This window comes from Chlorocebus sabaeus, chromosome 15 (assembly GCF_047675955.1).
Source record: "Chlorocebus sabaeus isolate Y175 chromosome 15, mChlSab1.0.hap1, whole genome shotgun sequence".
Lineage (NCBI taxonomy): Eukaryota > Metazoa > Chordata > Mammalia > Primates > Cercopithecidae > Chlorocebus > Chlorocebus sabaeus.
In genome coordinates this window covers 52305214-52329213 of record NC_132918.1, presented here as the reverse complement: position 1 = coordinate 52329213, position 24000 = coordinate 52305214, and the positions used below count along the sequence as shown (strand labels likewise).

At 37.5% G+C, this 24000-nt stretch overlaps 1 protein-coding gene across 6 annotated transcripts in view; it reads right to left on the bottom strand.

The window, feature by feature from the left end:
* PIK3CB (phosphatidylinositol-4,5-bisphosphate 3-kinase catalytic subunit beta) overlaps positions 1 to 24000 on the bottom strand; it is a 183726-nt gene that overhangs the window by 47737 nt on the left and 111989 nt on the right. For all 6 annotated transcript variants that reach the window (XM_073023562.1, XM_073023563.1, XM_073023564.1 and 3 more), the window contains 4 exons: positions 17093 to 17344; positions 14850 to 14946; positions 9828 to 9958; positions 6378 to 6428 (listed from right to left, as the gene is read on the bottom strand). In XM_073023562.1, coding sequence (XP_072879663.1) covers positions 6378 to 6428; positions 9828 to 9958; positions 14850 to 14946; positions 17093 to 17344 — 531 coding nt within the window. The remainder of the gene's footprint in view (positions 1 to 6377; positions 6429 to 9827; positions 9959 to 14849; positions 14947 to 17092; positions 17345 to 24000) is intronic.

Genomic DNA, 24000 nt, shown 5'->3' with positions numbered 1-24000 from the left:
GCCGGACATGTTGGCTCATGCCTGTAATCCTAGCAGTTTGGGAGGATGAGGCAATGAGGTTAAGAGACTGAGACCACCCTGGCCAACATGGTGAAACCCCATCTCTACTAAAAATACAAAAATTAGCTGGGCATGGTGGTGCGCGCCTGTAATCGCAGCTACTTGGGAGGCTGAAGCAGGAGAATCACTTGAACCCGGGAGGTGGAAGTTGCAGTGAGCCGAGATCGTGCCACTGTACTCCAGCCTGGTAACAGAGCGAGACTCTGCCTCACACACACACACAAAAAAAAAAGTCTTCAGAATTTGAAAACGAAACTCCTAGCCAAACCTGTTATTGCAAACAACACAGAGTATAAATTGTTCATGTCAGAGAAAGGCAGACAGCTGTTATGTTCAAAAAGCTAGCAAAAAGCTAGCAGGCTGAGTATAATTTGGTCGATCCAAATTAGACCTCTACAGACTACTGTAAGTAAATACCCTGAAGACCTTAGAATAAGCTACATAGGGAGGGCAGTGGAACTGCATAATTGTACTGTTATTGTTTATTGAGGTATGAAAAGCACAACATTGAATAATGCCAAGGTTAAAACTACCAAAAAGCCTTAAAAAAAAACACAAAATCTTAGATTCTTTTATAAAGCAACAAAAATATCAGTAGTGAAAAATTATACTGTGCAGTATAACTGAAGAACTTAAATGTTCAAATGCTTATACCAAAATAAGATGACAAAAGTGGTAGAAAGCAATGAAAAATCACAACTCTATTTTCTACTATTTTTTAAAAATCACAAACACACATATTATAATAATGATTACTGACCAAAACAAAACAAACACCTTGCTTTATAAGCACATGGGCAAACACAAACATGGTTCCTTTCCCTTCTCTATGGAAGGCCACAAACTCATCTGTCATCTTCACAAAGGCTGGAGATTCAGATGGCATATTAACAGTGTGCTTGTTGGGGACAGACGGTTGAGTTAATTAAGTGTTGCCCAGACATACAGACTTGATCAACACAAAGCAGTCAAGGATAATGAGGTGGAGACTAAGAAGACAGTTATAAGACTAGAAGACTGATTACAAACAGGGGATTGAGCAAATAAGTAAATATACCAAAGCCAACAGAAATCCAGATTTCTCATTATTAGAAAAGGGAATCACAAATATGAAAAGACAAAGACTAGAATATATACAGTGTGAATACATCCGTATTAGAGGCATTGACAAGAACTCATGGTCTTTAATAGATAAATAAATATATCTCTGTGTATGTTTATTTTCCCAAACATAGGAGGTAAACAAATATATATTGTCTAGCTCTGTTTCACAGGAGGGCCTGGAAGCCATTGCATCCCTGCATTCTCCAAAGAGCACTTACTTACGTATACCCAAGGGCAATCAGCATATCCAGGGTTTACTAAGGCCAGGTATAGTGGCTCAGGCCTCTAATCCCAGCACTTTGGGAGGCTATGGTAGGAAGACTGCTTGAACCCAGGAGTTCAAGAACAGCCTGGGAAACAAAGTGAGACCCCTGTCTCTACTAAAAAAATAGAAATTAAAAAAAATTTTTTAAATAGCCAGGTATGGCATGTGCTTGCAGTTCTAGCTACTCAGGAGGCTGAGGTGGGAGGATCACTTGAGCTCAAGAGGTCCAGGCTGCACTGACCCGTGATCGTGTCACTGCACTCCAGTCTGGGCAACAAAGCGAGACCCTGTCAATCCATTCCGTCCATCCATTTGTTTGTCCATCCATCCATCCATCCATCCATCCATCCATCCATCCATCCCTATATACTTTTCACAAATAAAAGGAATAAACTGAATATAAAAAATGAAACTCTCCAGAGAAATGCCTGATTCCAAGGCTGGGGTAGGGAAAGTATTAGATGAGTGTGGAATACGCTGTTGTAATGGAAAGAAGGAAATGCTCAAAGAATGACAGGGACAAAGCAAAAGAGACAAGAGACAGCTTAAATGGGCTCCCACGAGCCACATCTACGATAAATTAAACATTAAGATAAATGACAGTAACTAATTACAAATCATTGAATAAAATGGAAATCACAAATCCATTTCCTATAAGTTAAAAAAAAAAGAAGAAAGAAAAAAGAGATGAATGGGGGAAAAGGAGTTCAAGGTTGCAGTGAGCTATGCCTGCACCACTGTACTCCAGCCCAGGCAACAGAGCAAGACCCTGACTCTAAAAAGATAGATAGATAGATAGATAGATAGATAGATCGATAGACAGATAGATAAGAAGAAAAGCCTCTATCCTATTTTATAAGCCAACTAATAAATCCAAAAGGAAAAGTAAGATTTAAAATTGGCAACCCACTGCAGTAACATTGATTCAAGTAAGATGTATTAGTGAATGCAAAAAGAAGTGGGTGACAGTTTGATCTGAAATAGAATGTTAGTGTCAAAATATGCCCCCATAAAACATTTATTTATTTATTAATTTATAGTAGAAAAACCTAGCAGACACCATACTAACCAAGGGATAACCGTTAACATCCAGCATAGTAGTAAAAATCGATACTGCCTCCTGATAAAATGCAGTAAGAAAACTACACCTTTACTTCTTTGATATTCACACTAAAAATGCATAACTGGGATCCTAAACATGACAAAACATCAGGCAAATCCAAACTAAGGGACATTCTATAAAATAATTGGCCTGTAGTCTTCAGAAATGTCAGTCATTAAAGATTAAAAAAGAAACAATGAAGAACTGTTTCAGACTGAAGGAAACTAAAGCTACCTGGCAATGAAATGCAACAAGTAACCAGAGGTTGGATCCAAGACTCATAAAGCACATGACTGAGCAAACTGTCTAAATTTGAATAAAATCTGTAGATTACATAGAACTGAATCAGTATTATTTTCCTGACTTTTATGAATGTACTCAGGTTATGTATAAAAATGCCATTTTTTAAAGGAAATACTGAAGAATTAAGGGGTAAAAGGGCATGATGTGGCCAGGCGTGCTGGCTCATGCCTGTAAACCCAGCATTTTGGGAGGCCGAGGTGGGCAGATCACGAAGTCAAGAGATTGAGACCATTCCGGTCAACATGGTGAAACCCTATATCTACTAAAATACAAAAAATTAGCTGGGCATGGTGGCACACGCCTGTACGCGCCTCCCAGCTACTTGGGAGGCTGAGGCAAGGGAATCGCTTGAACTCAGGAGACAGAGATTGCAGTGAGCTGAGATCATGCCACCACACTCCAGCCTGATGACAGAGTGAGACTGTCTCAAAAAAAAAAAAAAAGAAAAAGAAAAATCTAATAGATACTAATAATTAATGCTACAGAATGTTAGAAAGGTATTTTTTAAAAAGTAGACCTATTCATACTCACATGACAATATCCGCAAAGTATATTAAATGAAAAAAGTAGAAACAATATATACATATAAATAGCTAGATCTCATTTATTTTTAAAGGGGGAGATATTTACATATAAAGTTAGGATTAATAGCTACAAATTAAACTATTTACAGTTAGCTCTGGAGAGGAAGGTAGGTGGGAGTCAAAGAGAGAAACTTCCATTTTTGGTTTACAAATTTTTTTTTTTAAAGACAGAGTCTTACCCTGTCATACCAGCCTCAAATTCCCAGGCTCAAGCTATCCTTCTACCTCAGCCCCCCAAGTAGCTGGGACTACAGGCACATGCCACCACGCCCAGTTAATACTTCTTTCTTTTTTTTTTTTTTTGTGGAGATCGGGTCTCACTATATGGCCCAGGATGGTCTCAAATTCCTGGGTTCAAGCAATCCTCCTACCTTGACCTCTCAAAGTGCTGGGATTATAGAGGTGAGCCATCACACCCACCCTTACCATTTATTAATTGTACTTTGTGCCTAATAAAAAAAACAAACAAATTTTAAAAGTGTATCAGACCTGGGCAAGATTACTGCATGCTCAGTGTGTAGAGAACTCTCTGATTTAGGTCAGGTACAAGTTTATGGTGGAAATAGTAAAAATGAATTCACTTATCAGAGGTTCAAGGAGCAATATTGTCTTATAAAGGGTAATGAGACAGAGGCACTTGAACTAAGACCTGCCTGTGTAACTGTATCTCCTAAGCTTAAACTGTAATTATCTGTTTCAGTAATTGCCTAATAAGCTGATAAATTAACAGCTGTAAGAAATTTGTTTTGTATCATTAAACGTAACTGCTCTAGCAGTTGTCTCATTTTAAAGATTTTCTTTTATTTTTTAAATTTATACACAAACACACATTTTTTTAAACTAGTCTCTGAGATTGCTTCCACTTTTAAATTACTATTTTACTTTTTAAATAAACTGTTACTTCTTAAGAGTTTCCAGGCCATTCTCAAGTCTACATGCTCAGCAAGAAAAAGCCGTCAAACACAATGATCCTATCACACCAGCCTCATCAACTGATCATGCAAATTTTTATCAGGCCATATATATAATTTAGGCTATTAAAATTTGCACAATGTTTGCAAATTAAATTATTATCTGAAACTGTCTCCAGAAACCTGAATAACACAAAACTCTGGGAAAAAAGACAGAGGGAGGAAGAATTTGGCTACTATGGTCCCAAACTGGCCCAGAGCCTTTCATAAACTGTAAAGACCAGGAGCCTGGCACTACTGCTCTCTTTCCTGAGGTCAAGCATTCAAATTCAAAAGACAAAATTTAAGCCAAAAACACTAATAAGAAAGCAGTAGCAGATGACTCACACTGAGAAACTAGGGAAAGATTCTGAGAGCTCTAACCGCAAAGGAGAAGACAGCCTAGGCCAGATATTTCACCAACTGGCCAAAATTAAATAGTGCTTTGATTCTGTAAGAATGAGAAAAATATAGACATTGTCTCAAGTTTCCCTCCTAGTCTCTATAACACTGCCATGCCACAGGTAGAATGGCTTTGCTAAATAGACTTAAAAGTTGTAAACCGATGACAAGAGATTATCGGATTACAGCTCAACAAAGTCAAACTAGGAAGAGCCAAAAAATTAAATAAAAAAGCACAGATGGTATATATATGTTTATATATATGTAGATATAGATATACAGACGTAGATATAGATATAGATATAGATATAGCAATCCAAGTCAACAAAGTAACCTATTTGCAGTATCTGCGTAGAAACAAATGGGAATAGTATATGTGGCAGAGACTACTATTTGACTCTCAATATCCATTCTCCACTTCTTCCTTTAGTACTAGAATCTCTTACTCTTAGCCAATCACATGACTGACAGCCTGGCTAAAGACTGTACCTCTCAGATGTGCATGTACTTAGGCATGGACAGTAAGATCTGGCCAATGACATGTAAGCAGAAATGAAACATACTAATGATATCCTGAATAAGAATGGGGTGTGACCACTACTATTGTTTTTCCTGTTCCTGCTGGCTGGAATATAGTAAAGTAGGAAGATAAAGCAGTAATATTAAACCATGAAATAGAAAATACATTTTAAATATGGCAGAGCACCAAGACAGAAGAAATTTGGGTCGCTTGCATGATGATGCGTGTGCTTACTACTAAATCTGCTTTGTTACCTGAGAGAAATACAGTCTCCTCATTAAACTAAGTAATATTCACTATGACAGCAATATTAATCTATGAGTTGCCACAGAATCCCTTTTTTTTTTTTTTTTTTTTTTTTTTTTTTTGAGACAGAGTCTCGCTCTGTCTCCCAGGCTGGAGCGCAGTGGCCAGATCTCAGCTCACTGCAAGCTCCGCCTCCCGGGTGGTACGCCATTCTCCTGCCTCAGCCTCCCGAGTAGCTGGGACTACAGGCGCCCGCCACCTCGCCCGGCTAATTTTTTGTATTTTTTTTTTTTTTTTTTTGAGACGGAGTCTCGCTCTGTCGCCCAGGCTGGAGTGCAGTGGCCAGATCTCAGCTCACTGCAAGCTCCGCCTCCCGGGTTTACGCCATTCTCCTGCCTCAGCCTCCGGAGTAGCTGGGACTACAGGCGCCCGCCACCTCGCCCGGCTAGTTTTTTTTTTTTTTTTTGTATTTTTAGTAGAGACGGGGTTTCACCGTGTTAGCCAGGATGGTCTCGATCTCCTGACCTCGTGATCCGCCCGTCTCGGCCTCCCAAAGTGCTGGGATTACAGGCTTGAGCCACCGCGCCCGGCCGCCACAGAATCCCTTATAGATTACCTGCTAAACCTGTACTTGTATCAGAAAAGGGCTTGCCCACTGAACCCAGATCACGCACAAATTGGGCTGCCATTTAACAAAACACTGTTATGTGCATACTTACCCACACTCACAGACTGTTCTTGCATATGAGTTATGATCTTCTATGAGTTCATTACTATGAAGCAAAGATACCTAATAATGTGCACAACTCCATAAGGGCCATTTAAAACTCTTGATACTTACTGACACATTAGCACTATCACTGCTTGCAATCTCAGCAGCCTTTTCAATAATCTGTTTAAAAAAATTAAAGAAAATGAATTTTGGCTCTCATATTTGTAGAATTTTAAGTGTAAATGACTACGTTTATACTTAGACTACATAAGATCTGGCATTGCTATGCTTTGTAACAGAAACATGAATTTTAAAAGCAAAATCATGCTTCTCAAGTGCTTTAAACTCTTGACAACAGGGAAACGATGGTATCACTATAAGGGATTATGACTCCTAGGAAGCACTAAAATTGTCTGTAGATAAAATAAGTACCAGCTAGTATATATATGTCAAAAATTTTCTTTTAAATATAAGTAAGTGTATTCTAGTTAAGAAGACGCAAAAACATGTAGTTACTAAATTGTACAATAAGCTTTTGTCATTTTTTCTTCAATTAACAGACACCAAAAGTAGAAGTAATGACAAGGGGAAGTCTAAAAATAAGTTAAAATTCATTAACTTCAAAGGGGGGGGCCCTCATTCTTGCTAAGATAGAAACCCATTTGCCCAGCAGAAGATCAATAAGTAAATAATTAGATCAGCTGGGTGTGGTGGCCCACACCTTTAATCCCAGCACTGTGGGAGGCCAAGGCAGGAGGATTTCCTAAGCCCAGCCAGAGCAACATGGCGAGACCTCATCTCTGTAAAAAAAAAATAAATAAGTAACTAAAAATAAATTACTAAAAATAAAATAATTTTTAAATGCTATAATTCCCATTCTACTACATAGGATTGTAAGAATAAAATAAGATTATGGCTATTTAAATTAACCAATAACCATAAAATTAACCTGAAAAGCAAAACATAACACAAATGATTACAACAAGCATTATATTAAACAAAAAGAATAGGATTTGGGGAAACTTTCAGTTTTTACATCTGTATTATTTACATTATGATAACCATATCTAACTTGTACAATTAAAGGAAATCAATATGCATATACTTACTTATTCACCCATTTTTTGTTTGTTTTTGAGATGGGGTCTATGTTGCCCAAGCTGGCCTTGAACTCCTGGACTCAGGCAATTATCCCACCTCAGCCTCAAGTAGATGCAACTAAAGGCTGCTGTCCCTGTCTTACATATATTTAAAGACTAAAATCTCTATGCCAAACTGATTTTCCTCAAGAAAGACTGTCCAAGGGATTAGAAAGGCAAAAGAAATATTTAATGACCATTTGCAGATGACTGGAGCAACAGTGAAATAAAACTTCTCTTGAAATAGTCTTTAAAAATACTTATATTTGCAAATACAGGAGGCTATATTTGTAAAAGTACTTCAAAAAGCATTTCATTTGAGCCAAAAGAGCCTGTAACTGTTGAACACACATCGTAACCGAACATAATAGTCATAGTTAGGACTATTAAATGTATCACGAGTAGCTACGGCTTATGGATAAATTTCTAGTGAAGGAATAACTAAAGACATTACATAAATATATTGGATGAGTCAAAATGTAGCTTTTTCTACTCAGTGTATACTAAGGTATGTGGTTCTTGCCACATTTGAAATTTCTATTATAATAAGCACAAAATTTAATCTGGTTGTAAATTACTGTTCAGAAAAACATATTTTAAAAACTTGAAATAAAAAATTACTCCTTAGATGGATAAAATCCAATTATAATGAAAATAAAGAAAGAAACAGTGAATTACATAAATTTAATTTGCATAATACTTTAAGTATTTATAAAGTATAATATCAATCTTCAAAGGCAGTTCGTACTCAAGCAGATTGAGGAAATTAAATAAACTTCCAGCTTATTTTCTGAACATTTTTTTCCCCCCAGAGACAACAACTCTCTCTGTTGCCCAGGCTGGAGCACAGTGGCATGACCATAGGTCACTGCAGTCTCAAATTACTGGGCTCAAGTAGTCCTCCCGCCTCAGTCTCCAGACTAGCTGGGACTACAGGCACATGCCACCACACCCAGCTAACTTTTAAGTTTTCGTACAGACAAGGGTCTCTCTAAGTTGTGCAGGCTATCTTGAACTCCGAGCCTCAAGTGATCCTTCTGGTTCAGACTCCCAAGTTGATGGGATCACAGGCTTGAACCATGGTGCCTGCCTCCTATTTTCTGAGAATTTGTTCAAAGATTTCCTTATGAAAACCAACACTACCCCATCCTGGCTAACACGGTGAAACCCCGTCTTTACTAAAAAATACAAAAAATTAGCCGGGTGTGGTGGCAGGCGCCTGTAGTCCCAGCTACTTGGGAGGCTGAGAGAGAAGAATGGCATGAACCTGGGAGGTGGAGCTTGCAGTGAGCCGAGATTGCACCACTGCACTCCAGCCTGGGCGAAAGAGCAAGACTCCGTCTCAAAAAAAAAGCAAAAACAAAAACAAAAACAATCAACACTACCAGGTGCAGTGGCTCTCACTTGTAATCCCAGCACCCAGGATGCTGAGGCAGGACAATTGCTTGAGACAAGGAATTTGAGGCTCAATAATTTTGCCACTGCACTCCAGCCTGGACGACACAGAGAGACTCCATTTTTTAAAACAAAAAACACCATGCCAAACCTAAAGATAAAATATATGACAGCTCAGCTCTCTTAGCCTGTAAATTACCATAGCCCTATATTTAGCCCCCATTAGATAATCTCCTTATCCCCAAGACATGCAGTATGTATATTAAAGAAATATATTTAGAAATGAAGTCCTTACTATAGATTCTATAAAATAACTACATTAGGAAGCGCCACTAACAGACATATTCAACAAAAATCAATTGTTCTTTGAATATCAATTCTAATACAGCAGTGATTATACCTTTAATATTTGAAACAACATGCAGGGCATGTTTCACTGAACATTTTATATATTCAGAGTTACATATAAAAATATTTATAGCCCTTTTTATAAATTTATAGAACAATTATGATTTCTTCATTTTATAAATAAGAAAAGTGAACTCCAGAGGTGCCTTTTTTGGTTTTTTGAGACAGAGTTTCACTTTTGTTGCCCAGGCTGGAGTGCAACAGCACGATCTTGGCTCACTGCAACCTTTGCCTCCCGGGTTCAAGCGATTCTCCTGCTCAGCCTCCCGAGTAGCTGGGATTACAGGCATGTGCCACCATGCCCGGCTAATTTTGTATTTTTAGTAGAGACAGGGCTTCTCCATGTTCGTCAGGCTGGTCTCGAACTCCCAACCTCAGGTGATCTGCCCGCCTTGGCCTCCCAAAGTGCTGGGATTATAGGCGTGACCCACTGTGCCTGGCCTGGAGGTACCTTTTCTTACTTAGTGATAAAGCCAAAACTAACAGAGTTAAGAAGCCTCCCTGATCCATGGTCTTCCCACTCAACAAAGCTGTCATTGTATGGGAAGTTTTGAGACAGACAGAGCTTAAACTATACACAGAGGAACTAATCATTCAATTATTTCATGCATAGTGGCCCTTTAAATAATTAGCTTACCTTATCGAAGGGAGGGTAATAATAAGGTTGTTTTTTATTCTCTGGAAATTTAATATGCAAAGCTGTTGCATTTTCAGTATATGGATTTGTTTGAACAGTTCCCATTGGATTCAACATTTCTTCGAGTTCATCTAAAACATGCAAATAATTTTGGTTCTTAAAAAATGTCCTTAAAACTAAGCTTTAAAAAGCTGTAATGAATCTCCTCTCACGAAAATTACCTTAGAAGTGTGTCAACTACAGAAGTGTGACAGACAATTCTATCAGTAGGCCTCTAATTTTCTGTTAATGCTTGGAACAAAATTTCAGTGTGAGTTTGCATACATCTTTAAAAAATGAGAAAGTTAACAAAACTGAATGGCTACTTTACCTCTATTCAAATTTAGTTCTCAATCTTGAACATACTTTAATTGGAACTGCTCTCCCTCCATCAAAATTAGGTGGCCCATAGAAACTATAATCTTATCACTATATATGGACTTCTTAATCACATGTAGTCTGGTTTTCAGGTTGTCACAATAACCAAATTGGTATTTTAAGTCATCAATGACATTCTTATCAAATCTAATGATAATGCTCTTTATTATTCTGTAACTGTTGACAGAAAATACCTTCTCTGGTAGTCTCTGGAATACTCCATTAAGTGGCACTCCTTTTACCTCACCAACTGCTTCTTTCTTCAAGGTACTCCTTCCTTTCCCTTTTCCACCACCCTAAATATGGTCAATTCACAGAATTGTGTGTGTGATTTTAGAATTTCAGTGTAGTTAGAAAACTCTGGAGTTCACATTATATAAATTTTTTATTTCACAGATAAGAAACTTATGATGAGAAAATAAGAGTTAGGTGTACAATCTAAGATCTCCCCTCTCCAAAGTAATTTTTCTTTTCTTATACTGACTGTAGTACAATTGTTCTCTCTGTATCTCCTAGGAAAAAAAATATCAGATCTATTCTACTTAGGTCTAATGTCCATAAAGTATGCACACTCAGAATTATCTCCTAAAGCTGGAAAATCCTTTCAAGTTTTTGTTCCTTAATTCTTCATTCACCTTTTTAAATAAATATTTTCTCACCTCACAGACTCAATTTTCTTTTTCTTTTTCTTTTTTTTTTTTGAGACAGGGTTTCTGTCACCCGGGTTAGAGTGCAGTGGCATGATCTTGGCTCACTATAACCTCCACCTCCCAGGCTCAAGTGATCCTCCCACCTCAGCCTCCTGAGTAGCTGGGACCACAGGCGCAAGCCACCACGCCCAGCTAATTTTTAAATTTTTGGTAGAGATAGGGTTTCATCATGTTGCCTAGGCTGGTCTTGAACTCCTGAGCTCAAGAGATACACCCAACTCAGCCTCCAAAAGTGCTGGAATTACAGGTGTGAGCAATCACACCAAGCCCAGACTCAATTTTCACCTGGATGGAGGCAACTCTTTTTTTTTTTAATCTTGCTGTTCTTTAGAGATAGAGTCTTGCTACATTGCCCAGGCTGGATACAAGCTCCTAGCCCCAAACGATCCTCCTGCCTCAAGTTCCTGAGTTAACTGAGACTACAAGCACACACACACTATTGCAGCTGGCTCAATTCTAATAATTTGTACACCTCTAGAGCTGATTTCTCAGCAATTTACAGTTTCATACTTCTGCTCTCTAGTACTATTATACTTTTGTCCTATCAAATGCAACCTAACTGAAATCAAATTTAGTATTTTAGTACTTATTAGCCCCAAATATAGAGGTAATCCTTTAACCTTGTTCAAAAGTGATCAGAAAAAAAGGCACTCTTTTTCTGTGTGTATAGGGAGAGATAGTCTCACTATGTTGTCCAGGCTGGTCTCAATCTCCTGGACTCAAGTGATCCTCCTGCCTAAGTCTCCCAAAGCATTGGGATTACACATGTGAGCCACCATATCTGGCAAAAAAGGCATTCATATATACTACACATGGAGAGTAAAAATTGATACACTCTATTGGGGAGCAATTTGTAATTATAAGAATTATAAATTTATCTATTCTTTGAATCAACAAACTCACCTCTAAGGAATTTATCTCATATATACACCTGTACATAAGCAAGGTTTATTCATTATAGTAGCACAGGCATGGGGGGAAAAAACAGTTCTCCATATAGGTAGATATGGTAAACAAAGCAAGGAGCAGAACATTATACATTATACCGAAAGTGCCATTTTCTGTAAGTATAGGGAGAAAAACAGGAATCACATTTGTATTTCCTAGCCCATACATAAAAAATTACCGAAAGTTAGGAAAAAAAATAATAATTGTGATTATACACCTTGTAATGATGACTTAGGGACTCTAGATGATAGACTATTTGTGGTTTCTTTGCTTCTTGCTTGCCCCTACTGGGTTAAATGTAACAATTCTAGAGCTGACACATGCAGAACTAACTCTGTTCATTTATTATTTTTCATCATACATTTTCTCAGAGAGGAAGTCAGGTTCATAGTATTATGCCAAATTAATACCACCAAAAATTTTAATTTTTACTAAAAATACTAGTCAAGTTGGTTGGTGATTCTGGAGAACATGTGTGAGTCAAAATTAAGATTTTCAAGAAAATATAGTATTTTGGGGCTATATTTTATTGTATTGTGAAAGTTTAGTTCCTCCTAAGAAATATGTCAAATAGGCTGGGAGCAGTGGCTCATACCTATAATCCTAGCACTTTGTGAGGCTGAGGAGGTAAAAATCACTTGAGCTCAGGAGTTCGAGACCAGACTGGGCAACATGGTGAAACCCTATCTCTACAAAAAATACAAAAAAAAAAAAAAAATTTGCCGGGTGTGGTGGTATATGTCTGTAGTCCCAGGTACTTGGGGTGCTGAGGCGGGAGGCTCACTTGAGCCCGGGAAGGCAAGGCTACAGTGAGCTGTGTTCAAGGCACTACACTCCAGCCTGGGTGACAAGGTGAGGCCCTGAGTCAAACAAACAAAAAAAAAAAAAAAAAAAAAAAAAAAAGAAATACGTCAAATATACACAGCTCTCCTACATTTGGGGAATAACATAATTAATGAAAATTGCTAGAGGTACATGCTTGAGAACATAGGAATAAAAGGACATACACACACACTATTAGACTGCAAAGAGTTTATAAATATGTCAGTAAATGATTATCCAAAAATAATTTTTCAGGTGACAACTGCTAGTACATGAACATTTTCAAATGTTACTTACAAAGCCATGAATTAAAAAATTCAAATTCAAATTAGTTCACAACTTTACTAGAAATATCAACAAACTATAAAGACAGGAAAAAAGAAAAAGAAAACCACTATTATAATGTAAGATTTACACTAAAAATTCCAACATTTGAGAAAGCAGTATAGACCAATGGTAAGATTTTAGACTCACTTATTTTCTCTGAGCTTCACTTACCTGTAAAAATGAAAATAAAACCATCTACCTCATGTGATGAGGGTATTCTGAGTAGTATTTGAGAAACAAAGGTGTGTGGAAGGTGCTCCGCTTACATCAAATTTCAGGCTAAAGCCAACTACAGAAAAAGCATTTTAGGCCAGGTGCGGTGGCTCAAGCCTGTAATCCCAGCACTTTGGGAGGCTGAGGTGGGTGGATCATGAGGTCAGGAGATCAAGACCATTCTGGCTAACACGGTAAAATACTGTCTCTACTAAAAACACAAAAAATTAGCTGGGCACGGTGGCACGCACCTGTAGTCCCAGCTACTCGGGAGGCTGAGGCAGGAGAATGGCGTGAACCCGGGAGGCGGAGCGTACAGTGAGCGGATATCACACTACTGCACTCCAGCCCAGGTGACAGAGCGAGACTCCGTCTCAAAAAAAAAAAAAAAAAAAAAAAAAAAAAAAAAAAGTGTTTTTACTATTTCTCCCTAATTAGAGAACATTCCTTCTACTAATGAAGAAAGTTAGCACAATTAGGAGCAACAAAGGTTATTATAAAGACGACACTGTTCTTCAGGAGAAGTTCTCAAAAAAAGAAAAAGGAAAAAAAAACGATAAAAAATGCTGAAAGCAACACACATTCATTAAAATAAGAAATATACCCAGGAATAGGTTTCCCCCACTGTGTGCCTGGCAGCACTGACTGAAAGAGTCAGAAGTTTAGCCTATTTTGGTTGGGCACGGTGGCTCACACCTGTAATCCCAGCACTTTGGGTTGCCAAGGCTGGCGGATTACCTGAGGTCAGGAGTTCAAGACCAGCCTGACCAACATGGAGAAACCCCGTCTCTACTAAAAATACAAAATTAGCTGGGCGTGGTAGCACATGCCTGATATCCCAGCTACTAGGGAGGCTGAGGCAGGAGAATCGCTTGAACCTGGGGGGCGGAGGTTGCAGTGAGCCAAGATCGTGCCATTCCAGTCTGTTGCCACTCCAGTCTGGGCAATAAGAGCGAAACTCCGTCTCAAAAAAAAAAAAAAGAAATTTAGACGATTTCTTTCCTAAATATGGAGATGCATAAGATTTAAAGACAAAGCTACCCATCACAAAACTTAAAAGTTATGTCCCATGGTCAGACTAGACAATCTAAGGAGCTAAATTAATAATTTGTTAATACTAGAGTTAACTTGTTACTAGCAAAATAATGGTACATTATTTGTTGGAAGTATGTTTAAAATACTAACTTGTTAAAATAATCATTTAAAATATAGACCAATAACAGTGGCTCATGCCTGTAATCCCAGCACTTTGGGAGGATCACTTGAGGCCAGGAGTTTTGAGACCAGTCTTGGCAATATAGCAAGACCTTGTCTCTACAAAACAATAAATAATAAATAATAAAATAAAATATAGGCCAATTTTAAACCAAAGCAAAATCTGTAAAGAAATCTACTCAGAAACAAGTAATATTATGATAATATTAAAATAATTTGTGTAAATCTGTTTTAGAATAAATAATACAAAATGATAATTTTATTTTACTAAATTGAAAGAATGGTGATTCATAAGAAAATATTAACTAACTAATCCACATGCCAAAAGTTAGTTACTGTTTAACACTAAGGATAAGAATGTAAATCTTACCAGGAAATGAAGACCAGCTGTGTAATATTATGTCTCCAGTTCTCAATTGTCCTTTAAAGTCAAAAACCATCGTATTTACCCACGCTACAGGATAATGCTGTTGAAAAAGATACAATTACATAAATATGCTAAGAATAACTTTAAGGTGTAAAGGTGCACATGTCCTTTGTTTCAATAATAGTTCTAGAAAGTTCTGGACGATTTCCAAAATAATCTTCTAAAATAAGAACAAGATATACATAGAAAAATGCTCAATATCTTTAAAAGAACAACCTTAAAACCCAATTAACAATTCATAATAAAATAGTACATGAATAAGATAGAATATGGATAAACAGCCTTGTGAAAATGAGATTTTTTTTTTTTTTTTTTGAGATGGAGTCCCACTCTGTCACCCAGGCTGGAGTGGTGGTATGATCTCACCTCATGCAACCTCCACCTCCCAGGTTCAAGAGATCCTCCTGCCTCAGCCTCCTGAGTAGCTGGAATTACAGGCACCCGCCACCACACCCGTCTAATTTTTGCCTTTTTAGTAGATATGGGGTTTTGTCATGTAGGCCAGGCTGGTCTCAAACTCCTGACCTAAGGTGATCCACCTGCCTAAGCCTCCCAAAGTGTTGGGATTACAGGTGTGAGCCATCATGCCCAGCCAAAATGAGAAATTTTTAATAATCTAAGAAAATATGTACAATATCAGAATACATGTTTTAAGAGCTTTCAGACTACATAAATCTCAATGTAGAAGGAGATAATGTCTCTAGGTATATAAATATGTCTCCAAAAAGGAGGCACTGAGCTGATAGGACTTTTATATAAACATTTAAATAGATTAATTTTGCCACTTTGTATCAAAAATCTTATAATCAAATACTTTGAGGATAATTCTATATCAGGGAAGAAAAAAATACTGAGGAACTAACGCTTCTGTGACTTTTTAGTCATTAAAAGTTATTTTTAGGGTACCTTTTTTTTTTTTTTTGGAGACAGCATCTTACTATGTTGCCAAGACTGGTCTCCAACTCCTGTCCTCAAGCAATTCTCCCACCTCAGCCTCCCAAAGTGTTGGGACTACAGGCATGAACCACTGCACCTAGTCTAAAAATTATTTTTAGACGATTATAGATGATAACCAGAGGAGATGCTTATATTCCCATGTTAAGAATAAAAGAACACGGTCAGGCGCGGTGGCCACACCTGTAATCCCAGCACTCTGGGAGGCCGAGGCGGGTGAATCATGAGGTCAGGAGTTCAAGACCAGCCTGGCCAACATGGTGAAACCCTGTCTCTACTAAAAATACAAAAAATTAGCTGGGTGTGGTAGCGGGCGCCTGTAGCCCCAGTTACTTGGGAGGCTGAGGCAGGAGAATCGCTTGATCCCGGGAGACAGGAGGCTGCAGTAAGCAGAGATAGTGCCACTGCACTCCAGCCCAGGCGACAACGTGAGACTGTCTCAAAAGAAAAAAAGAATAAAAGAACACAAATTCATATAGATAAATATAGTAACTAGATTTTAAAAATGTATAAAATTAATGTCCCCATCCCCACCAAAAAGTTTTCAAAAAGCTAGAAGAAAGTGAAACACTTGACTGAAAACATAACATGGAAGATGAAAGTATGACAACAGGTCCATCCTCTTATATCCATAATTTCAAAATCTGAGGAGCTCTAAAAACTGAAGGTTTGTTCATAGCTCACGTGACAGCAAAAAGTGGCCAGCGATAACAAAAATCTAATGATAGTCACATTTAGTATGAATATTCATATATTTCACTCCAAATATTAACACGTTTGATGACGCATTTATGCCCCAGACCCCACAAGATATGTTGAGTCAGTTAGGATCAATGATCTTTCTAAAATGCACAAAATTCTGAATTCTTAAACATATCTGTCACATGAAATTTCAGTTGAAAGACTGCATAACTGTAAATTTTTCAAATATCATCATGTTTATATCTTCTTTAAAGTATTACATATGTAATAAAATACTTATAAAATAAATCTGCCAAAAGAAAACCCATGGTAGAAAGAGCAAGATTGCAAAAAAATGCATAAACATAAACATAAATAAATGCATTAACCTAAATATAAAGACATAAACATGAAAATTTTTTATTTTCTTAAAATCAGTTTTTAAGAATGAAAGTTATCTAATATAATTTAACTTATATTACTCAATTATTTCAAACAGTCTTAAAATTATTCCTATATAAAACAATCCTTGGAAGTTGGTATAGCATTACCACTTTTCCAGCTTTTCTGATGGTCTGATATTTAGAGGGATTAATAGTTTTCGTTGATTTCTTCGTTTTTACTTTATCCAAAACGGCATAAACAGCAAAACATAATCGAGCCATTCTTGGTAAGTCACAAATATTAATATCAAATTCCAGTGGTTCATTCCAAATATGATCATTTTTCCCTGATACCTCTGAGCTTACGATGGTTTTACACAGGAGTTCAGTACCATGAAAAAGACCAGCCCTGACATGAACCTGTAATGAAGCAGACAAAAACAAATACGAAGTCATGAATACTGTACCACTAAAAACATCTCTTTTTTCTTTGTTTGTTTCTACACTAAAAACATCTTTATTTTGGAGAAGGAAGGAACATACCGGAAGAAGAAGCATGCCAAGTTTTAGAAAGCCTACTTGTCTACAGAACCACTAGACAGTAATTAACTAGTTTTACTGTTCAGTAAACTGTAGATAGTCTAATCTGTTTTTCACTTGCTAAGTAAACCAGCTACAAAATCACATATTGGTCCAAATACCAGGGTGCTCAATGGTTTAAACAAGTCTAAAGAAATCAAGACAGTAAGTATAAGCATACTACCATATGCTTACCCACTGACTTCATTTAGTTGAGGTCTTGTCTTCTCTATGTGTAGGAAAGAATGAATGGATGAGATGGCTCCAAAGTTTCTTTCTACATCTAAATAATTTATGGATTTTTCATACTAAGTCAAGAGCTAACAAAAGATATTCTATCCATATCTATGATTATCCTATATATCACTGTCCTTTATTTTTCCCTAAAGGCCCAGGGCCAGAGTGATGCAGGGCATGCATAAGATGTCCCACACAATTTTATTCATTTGCAGTTTTTTAAAAGACCTAATTATCACCAATTTAAAAGTCAGGGAGAAAGTAGAGCTAAAAACAGTAGTAAAACACAGAGATTGACCCAGTGATACACTTTTAAGGTAGAAAGTTTTTATACCAGTTTATTCAGATATGATATTGGCACACAATATTACTCAATAAATATTTACTAAATAAATGAATACATATGTGGAATTGTTTAGGCTTAGCTTTCATTTTTCAAAAGCTTATCAACAAAGCTTTTTTGGCTAGTTAAGAGTTACCACCTCAATATTTGAAAAGGAAGATAAATACCCAAGAATATCCACACACTTCATCTACAGATATTAAAATATATTTAAACAGTAATATAAAATTTAAATACTGATGTAAGCAGCAATTTTAATTATAAATATTTATAATTATGAGTTTAAAATCTATTAAAATAATTAAAACTATGTTATGCTGGCATAAATAAAACTGTAGGTTAGTAGGCCAGAGATATAATAAAAAAGATTACTGACTTAATAAATAGTATTCTTTTATCTAATTCCAGCAAAATAAACACAGATGGATTAGAAAATTAAATATTTTTAAATGATTAAAAGTTGAAGAAATATTATTAAAAAGGTATCAGAATAACTTTTGAAGCTGGATGATGGGTTCATGGAGGTTCATTATACTATTCTACTTTTGTGTATATTTGAAACTTTTCTTCTGAAAAAAATTAAGCTGAATGAAAAAAATTGGTTATTCTAAACGCAGATGGATTATAATAATATGATAAATATTCAAGTAACGGGGGTTACAAAGGATACTAAAAGTAGTTGCAGTAAATCCTCAGGTCACTAGGAATTTACATCTGAACACATGACCTAATTCCCTTCAACTGCAGAAAAAGGCATAATCCTTCTATTCAAGTCTCCTGGTCCCATATTGCTCCAGCTCCCCAAGTACTGAGATGTTGTTGCTCCTTTGTTCCTCTGCATTGGAAAAAACTTCCTCCAGCAGGCTATAAACCTGTGCAAGTCTTTCTAAAATCAAACTCATACAAAAACTACCTTAGAAGCTAACTAACCATAATCACTCATGTTCTTTCTACCACAGTGACAATGGTACCAGCAGCTACTCAGTCACCTTTGTCTCCTACTTTCAATTCATCATGAAGTCTATGCTGTATACAAAGAAAAAGTTTATTTATGATGTAACTTAAATGAAAAACAGTATAACACAAAATATTATCAAAATAGTATACTATAGCAAAATACTATCAAAGGCACAGCCAGGTGCAGTGGCTCATGCCTGTAATCCCAGCACTTTGGGAGGCTGAGGCGGGTGGATCACTTGAGGTCAAGAGTTCAAGACCAGTCTGGCCAACATGGTGGAACACCATCTCTACTAAAAATATAAAAATTAGCTGGGTGTGGTGGAGAGCACCTGTAATCCCAGCTACTTGGGAGGCTAAGCAGGAGAATCACCTGAACCCAGGAAGCAGGTTGCAGTGAGTCAAGACTGCACCACTACATTCCAGCCTGGGCGACAGAGCAAGACTCTGTCTCCAAAAAAAAAAAAAAAAAAAAAAAAAAGAGGCATGTTCACCTTCTAAAATGTGTGAAGAACACAAATAAAAGTAGTTTATAGGCTGGGCATGGTGGCTCACGCCTGTAATCCCAACACTTTGGGAGGCTGATGTGGGCAGATCGTAAGGCCAAGAGATCGAGACCATCCTGGCCAACATGGTAAAACTCTCTCTACTAAAAATACAAAAATTAGCTGGGTATGGTGGCACACGCCTGTACTCCCAGCTACTTGGGAGGCTGAGGCAGGAAAATTGCTTCAACCTGGGAGGCAGAGGTTGCAGTGAACCGAGACTGCACCACTGCACTCCAGCCTGGGCGACACAGTGAGACTCCGTCTCGAAAAAAAAAAGGTAGTAGTTTATAGTGGATAGCTGGAATATTGGTGATTATTGTCTCCTTTGATTAAAGGGGGACAAATACTAAAATCAATGATTTTTTATTTTATATAATGTTACCTTTAAATATTTAAAAATATCCCAGAAAGTATCATAAAATGGCTGGATGTCTAAATGTAAGAGCCTATATACAGACATAACAGCAAAATGGCCACAGTCAATCACAAAACTCATTAAATGAAACCATGAATGAAAATATAAAATTTTTTTGCTTTTTTTTTTAACTTTCATTTTAGGTTTGGGGGCACATATGAAAGTTCATTACATAGGTAAGCTGGTGTCACAGGGGTTTGTTATATAGATTATATAATCATCTAGGTATTAAGCCTAGTACCCAACAGTTACCTTTTCTGCTCTTCTCCCACCTCCACCCTTCACCCTCAAGTAGACTCCAGTTTCTGTTGCTTCCTTCTTTGTGTTCATAAGTTCTCATCACTTAGCTTCCTTGTAAGTGAGAACATGCGGCATTTGGTTTTCTATTCCTGCATAAGTTTGCTAAGGATAATAGCCTCCAGCTTCACCCACGTTCCCTAAAGACATGATCTCATTCTTTTTTATGGCTGTACAGTACTCCATGGTGAATATGTACCACATTTTCTTTATCCAATCTGTCACTGATAGGCATTTAGGTTAATTCCATGTCTTTGCAATTGTGAGTAGTGCTGCAATGAACATTCGCATGCATGTGTCTTTATGGTAGAATGATTTCTATTCCTCTGGGTATATATCCAGTAATGGGATTGATGGGTCAAATGGTAGTTCTGCTTTTAGTTCTTTGAGTAATTGCCATACTGCTTTTTACAATGGTTGAACTAATTTACACTCCCACCAACTGTGTAAGTGTTCTCCACAACCTCACCAGCATCTCTTTATTTTTTGACTTTTTAGTAACAGTCATTCTGACTGGTGTGAGATGGTATCTCACTGTGGTTTTGATTTGAATTTCTCTAATGATCAGTGACATTGAGCTTTTTTCCATATGCTTCTTGGCCACATGTATATCTTCTTTTGAAAAGTGTCTGTTCATGTCCTTTGCCCACTTTCAATGGTCTTTTTTTCTTATAAATTTGTTTAAATTCCTTATAGATGCTGGCTATTAGGCCTTTGTCTGATGCATAATTTGCAAATATTTTCTCCCATTCTGTGGGCTGTTTACTCTGTTGATAGGTTCTTTGGCTCTGCAGAAGCTCTTAAGTTTAGTTAGATCCCACTTGTCAATTTTTGCTTTTGCTGCAATTGCTTTTGGTGTCTTTGTCATAAAATTTTTGCCCATTCCTAAGTGCAGGATGGTACTGCCTAGGTTGTCTTCCAGGGTTTTTATAGTTTGAGGTTTTACATTTAAAGTAAATGTAAGTGTACATTTACATTAAGTCTTTAATCCACCTTGAGTTGTCTTTTGTTTATGGTATAAGGAAGGGGGTCCAGCTTCAATTGTCTACATATGGCTTGCCAGTTATCCCAACACCATTTATTGAATAGGGAGTCTTTTCCCCACTGCTTGTTTTTGTCAACTTTGTTGAAGATCAGATGGTCACAGGTGTACAACCTTATTTCTGGGCTCTTTATTCTGTTCCATTGGTCTATATGCCTATTTTTGTACTAGGTATTATTTTTTAAAACAACCATTTGGGTTTTTCTCCCTCTCTTTAAGCAGGCAGTTTCAGGATTAAGTAGTCACACCCTTAAGCAACCTTTCTTTAAGTCCATGTCTCTTAACTACTTCAAATGGTATTTCCCTGTGTTCCCAGAAATTAGTCAAAAAGCCTGGGGACTTTCATTTTGTTTCTAAAGACTATGAACTAAAGAAAATTATGAAGAAAGATTTATACAACAGCACTTTTAGAAAATCTTTCTATCTACCTTATATGCTATACGCAAAGTATCTAAATTATGAGAAACTTACTTTAGCACAGATTTTTTTTGTTTTTGTTTTTGAAGATGAAGTCTCACTCTGTCACCCAGGCTGCAATGAGGTGTCATGATCTCAGCTAACTGCAACATCCATCTCCCAGGTTCAAGTGATCCTCCTACCTCAGCCTCCCAAGTAGCTGGGATTACAGGTGCGTACCACCATGCCTGGCTAATTTTTGTATTTTTAGTAAAGACAGGGTTTCATCATGTTGGCCATGCTGGTCTCAAACTCCTGAGCTCAAGCCATCTGCCCACCTTGGCTCCCAAAGTGATGGGATTAAAGGCATAAGCCACCACGTATCCGGTCTAGTGTGGTATTTTACATAGCTAAAATAGAACACTAGATAGAATAGGAATAAGTGAAGGCCTATTAAGACACACTTCACTTCTTATATTCCTAATTACTTTGTTTCTCTAAATAAAAGTTTAGTTGCCTGTAAGAACCATCCAACAATTATTTTCTCCTGAGCAATGAAGAAACAGCCCCATCATCAATGTCTGTATCAGCTCTGTATCATCTCCAGAGAAGTCTTTCAAGACTGAAGAAATAATTTCACAGCTTTAAACACATGACCAAAAATTGTGTATGACATTATATACTCAACATTTAAACTAAATTCCATTCATTTAAACTAAATTCATATAAATTCCCAATCTGCTCTGCAAACACTGACAAAAAAAAGGGGGGTAGGGGAAGAAATGTGTATGTACAGTGTGAAAATAGAAAATGAGACCTGAAGAAATATCTAGGCTAGAAAAAAAAGCTTGGAAATCAAGCACAGGTGGTGCACTTTTTCAAGTTTCTGACAAGGAAGATACCAGTAATTGCTTTCCAAGATCTGATGACGACTAAGTGAGAAGAAAATCACTAAGAGGTGTTGATGCAGGGTCCACATGCCTGAGGCAAAAAACCCATCTGACTTCTGAGTTCCTTGACCTCAAAATCTCCAACTGGGTACTTCTCTCCTTCCCTTTAGCCATACAATCCCACGATCCCACCCTGAATTTGACTTCACCACACCCTAGCACTTCCAAATCACTAATTATTACATCTCAGTTTCCAACCAATCAAATCCACCACTCAGATTCCACCCCGATTCCAACTTACTGTTAATACATTCCCAAAGGAAAACTCTGTAGCCATCACTAAGATCACTATTTCAACAACCAACACCTCTTTCTCTCTGCTTCTCTAATAGTTTTGTCTGCCTTCACTCTCACCAAAATTATCTGCAAATGCCTCTCTCCCATCACACTCATCTGGAAGTCTGTATCCTGGATAAACCTAATCACCCGCCTCTTCTCCATCCCAAATGTTTTCAGGCAGGCCAGCACCATGACTGACTGTTTTCAAATATAAAATTACTATTTCAGGCCGAGTGAGGTGGCTTACACCTGTAATCCCAGCACTTTGGGAAGCTAAGGCAGGCAGATCCCTTGAGCACAGGAGTTCAAGACCAGCCTGGGCAACACAGCGAAAGCCCATCTCTACAAAAAAATACAAAAATTAGTCAGGTATGGTGGCATGCACCCGTACTCACAGCTACTCGGGAGGCTGACGTGGGAGGATCGCCTGAGCCCGAGAAGCATAGGTTGCAGTGAGCAGAGATTGTGCCATTGTACTCCAGCCTGGGTGACAGAGCAAGACTCTGCCTCATTCAGAAAGAAAAAAGAAAGAAAATAAACGAAAGAAAGAAAATAAAGAAAAAACTATTTTGTTACTACAAGATTTCTTACCTTTTGTGCTCAAAACTTCTATTACCATTTACTCTCCAGAGAGATAATCAGTCTGCAAACTACAAAAAATTTTTAAAGCCCTGTTTAAGCTTCTTTTTGGGAAAATGAAAGTGATTTCACTGGCAACTAACACTCCACACATGTTCATGAAAGGTGAGTGGGGGAAAGGGCAGTGCCATCTATTCACACATGATTTCTGCTTAGAAACTTCATAATTTTTTTTTTTTTTTTTTTTAGAGGGAGTTTTGCTCTCGTTGCCCACACTGGAGTGCAATGGCAAGATCTCAGCTCGCTACAACCTGTGCCTTCCAGGTTCAAGCAATTCTCCTGCCTCAGCCTCCGGAGTAGCTGGGATTATAAGCGCCCGCCACCACGCCCGGCTAATTTTTTTGTATTTTTAGTAGAGATGGGGTTTCACCATGTTGGTCAGGCTGGTCTCCAT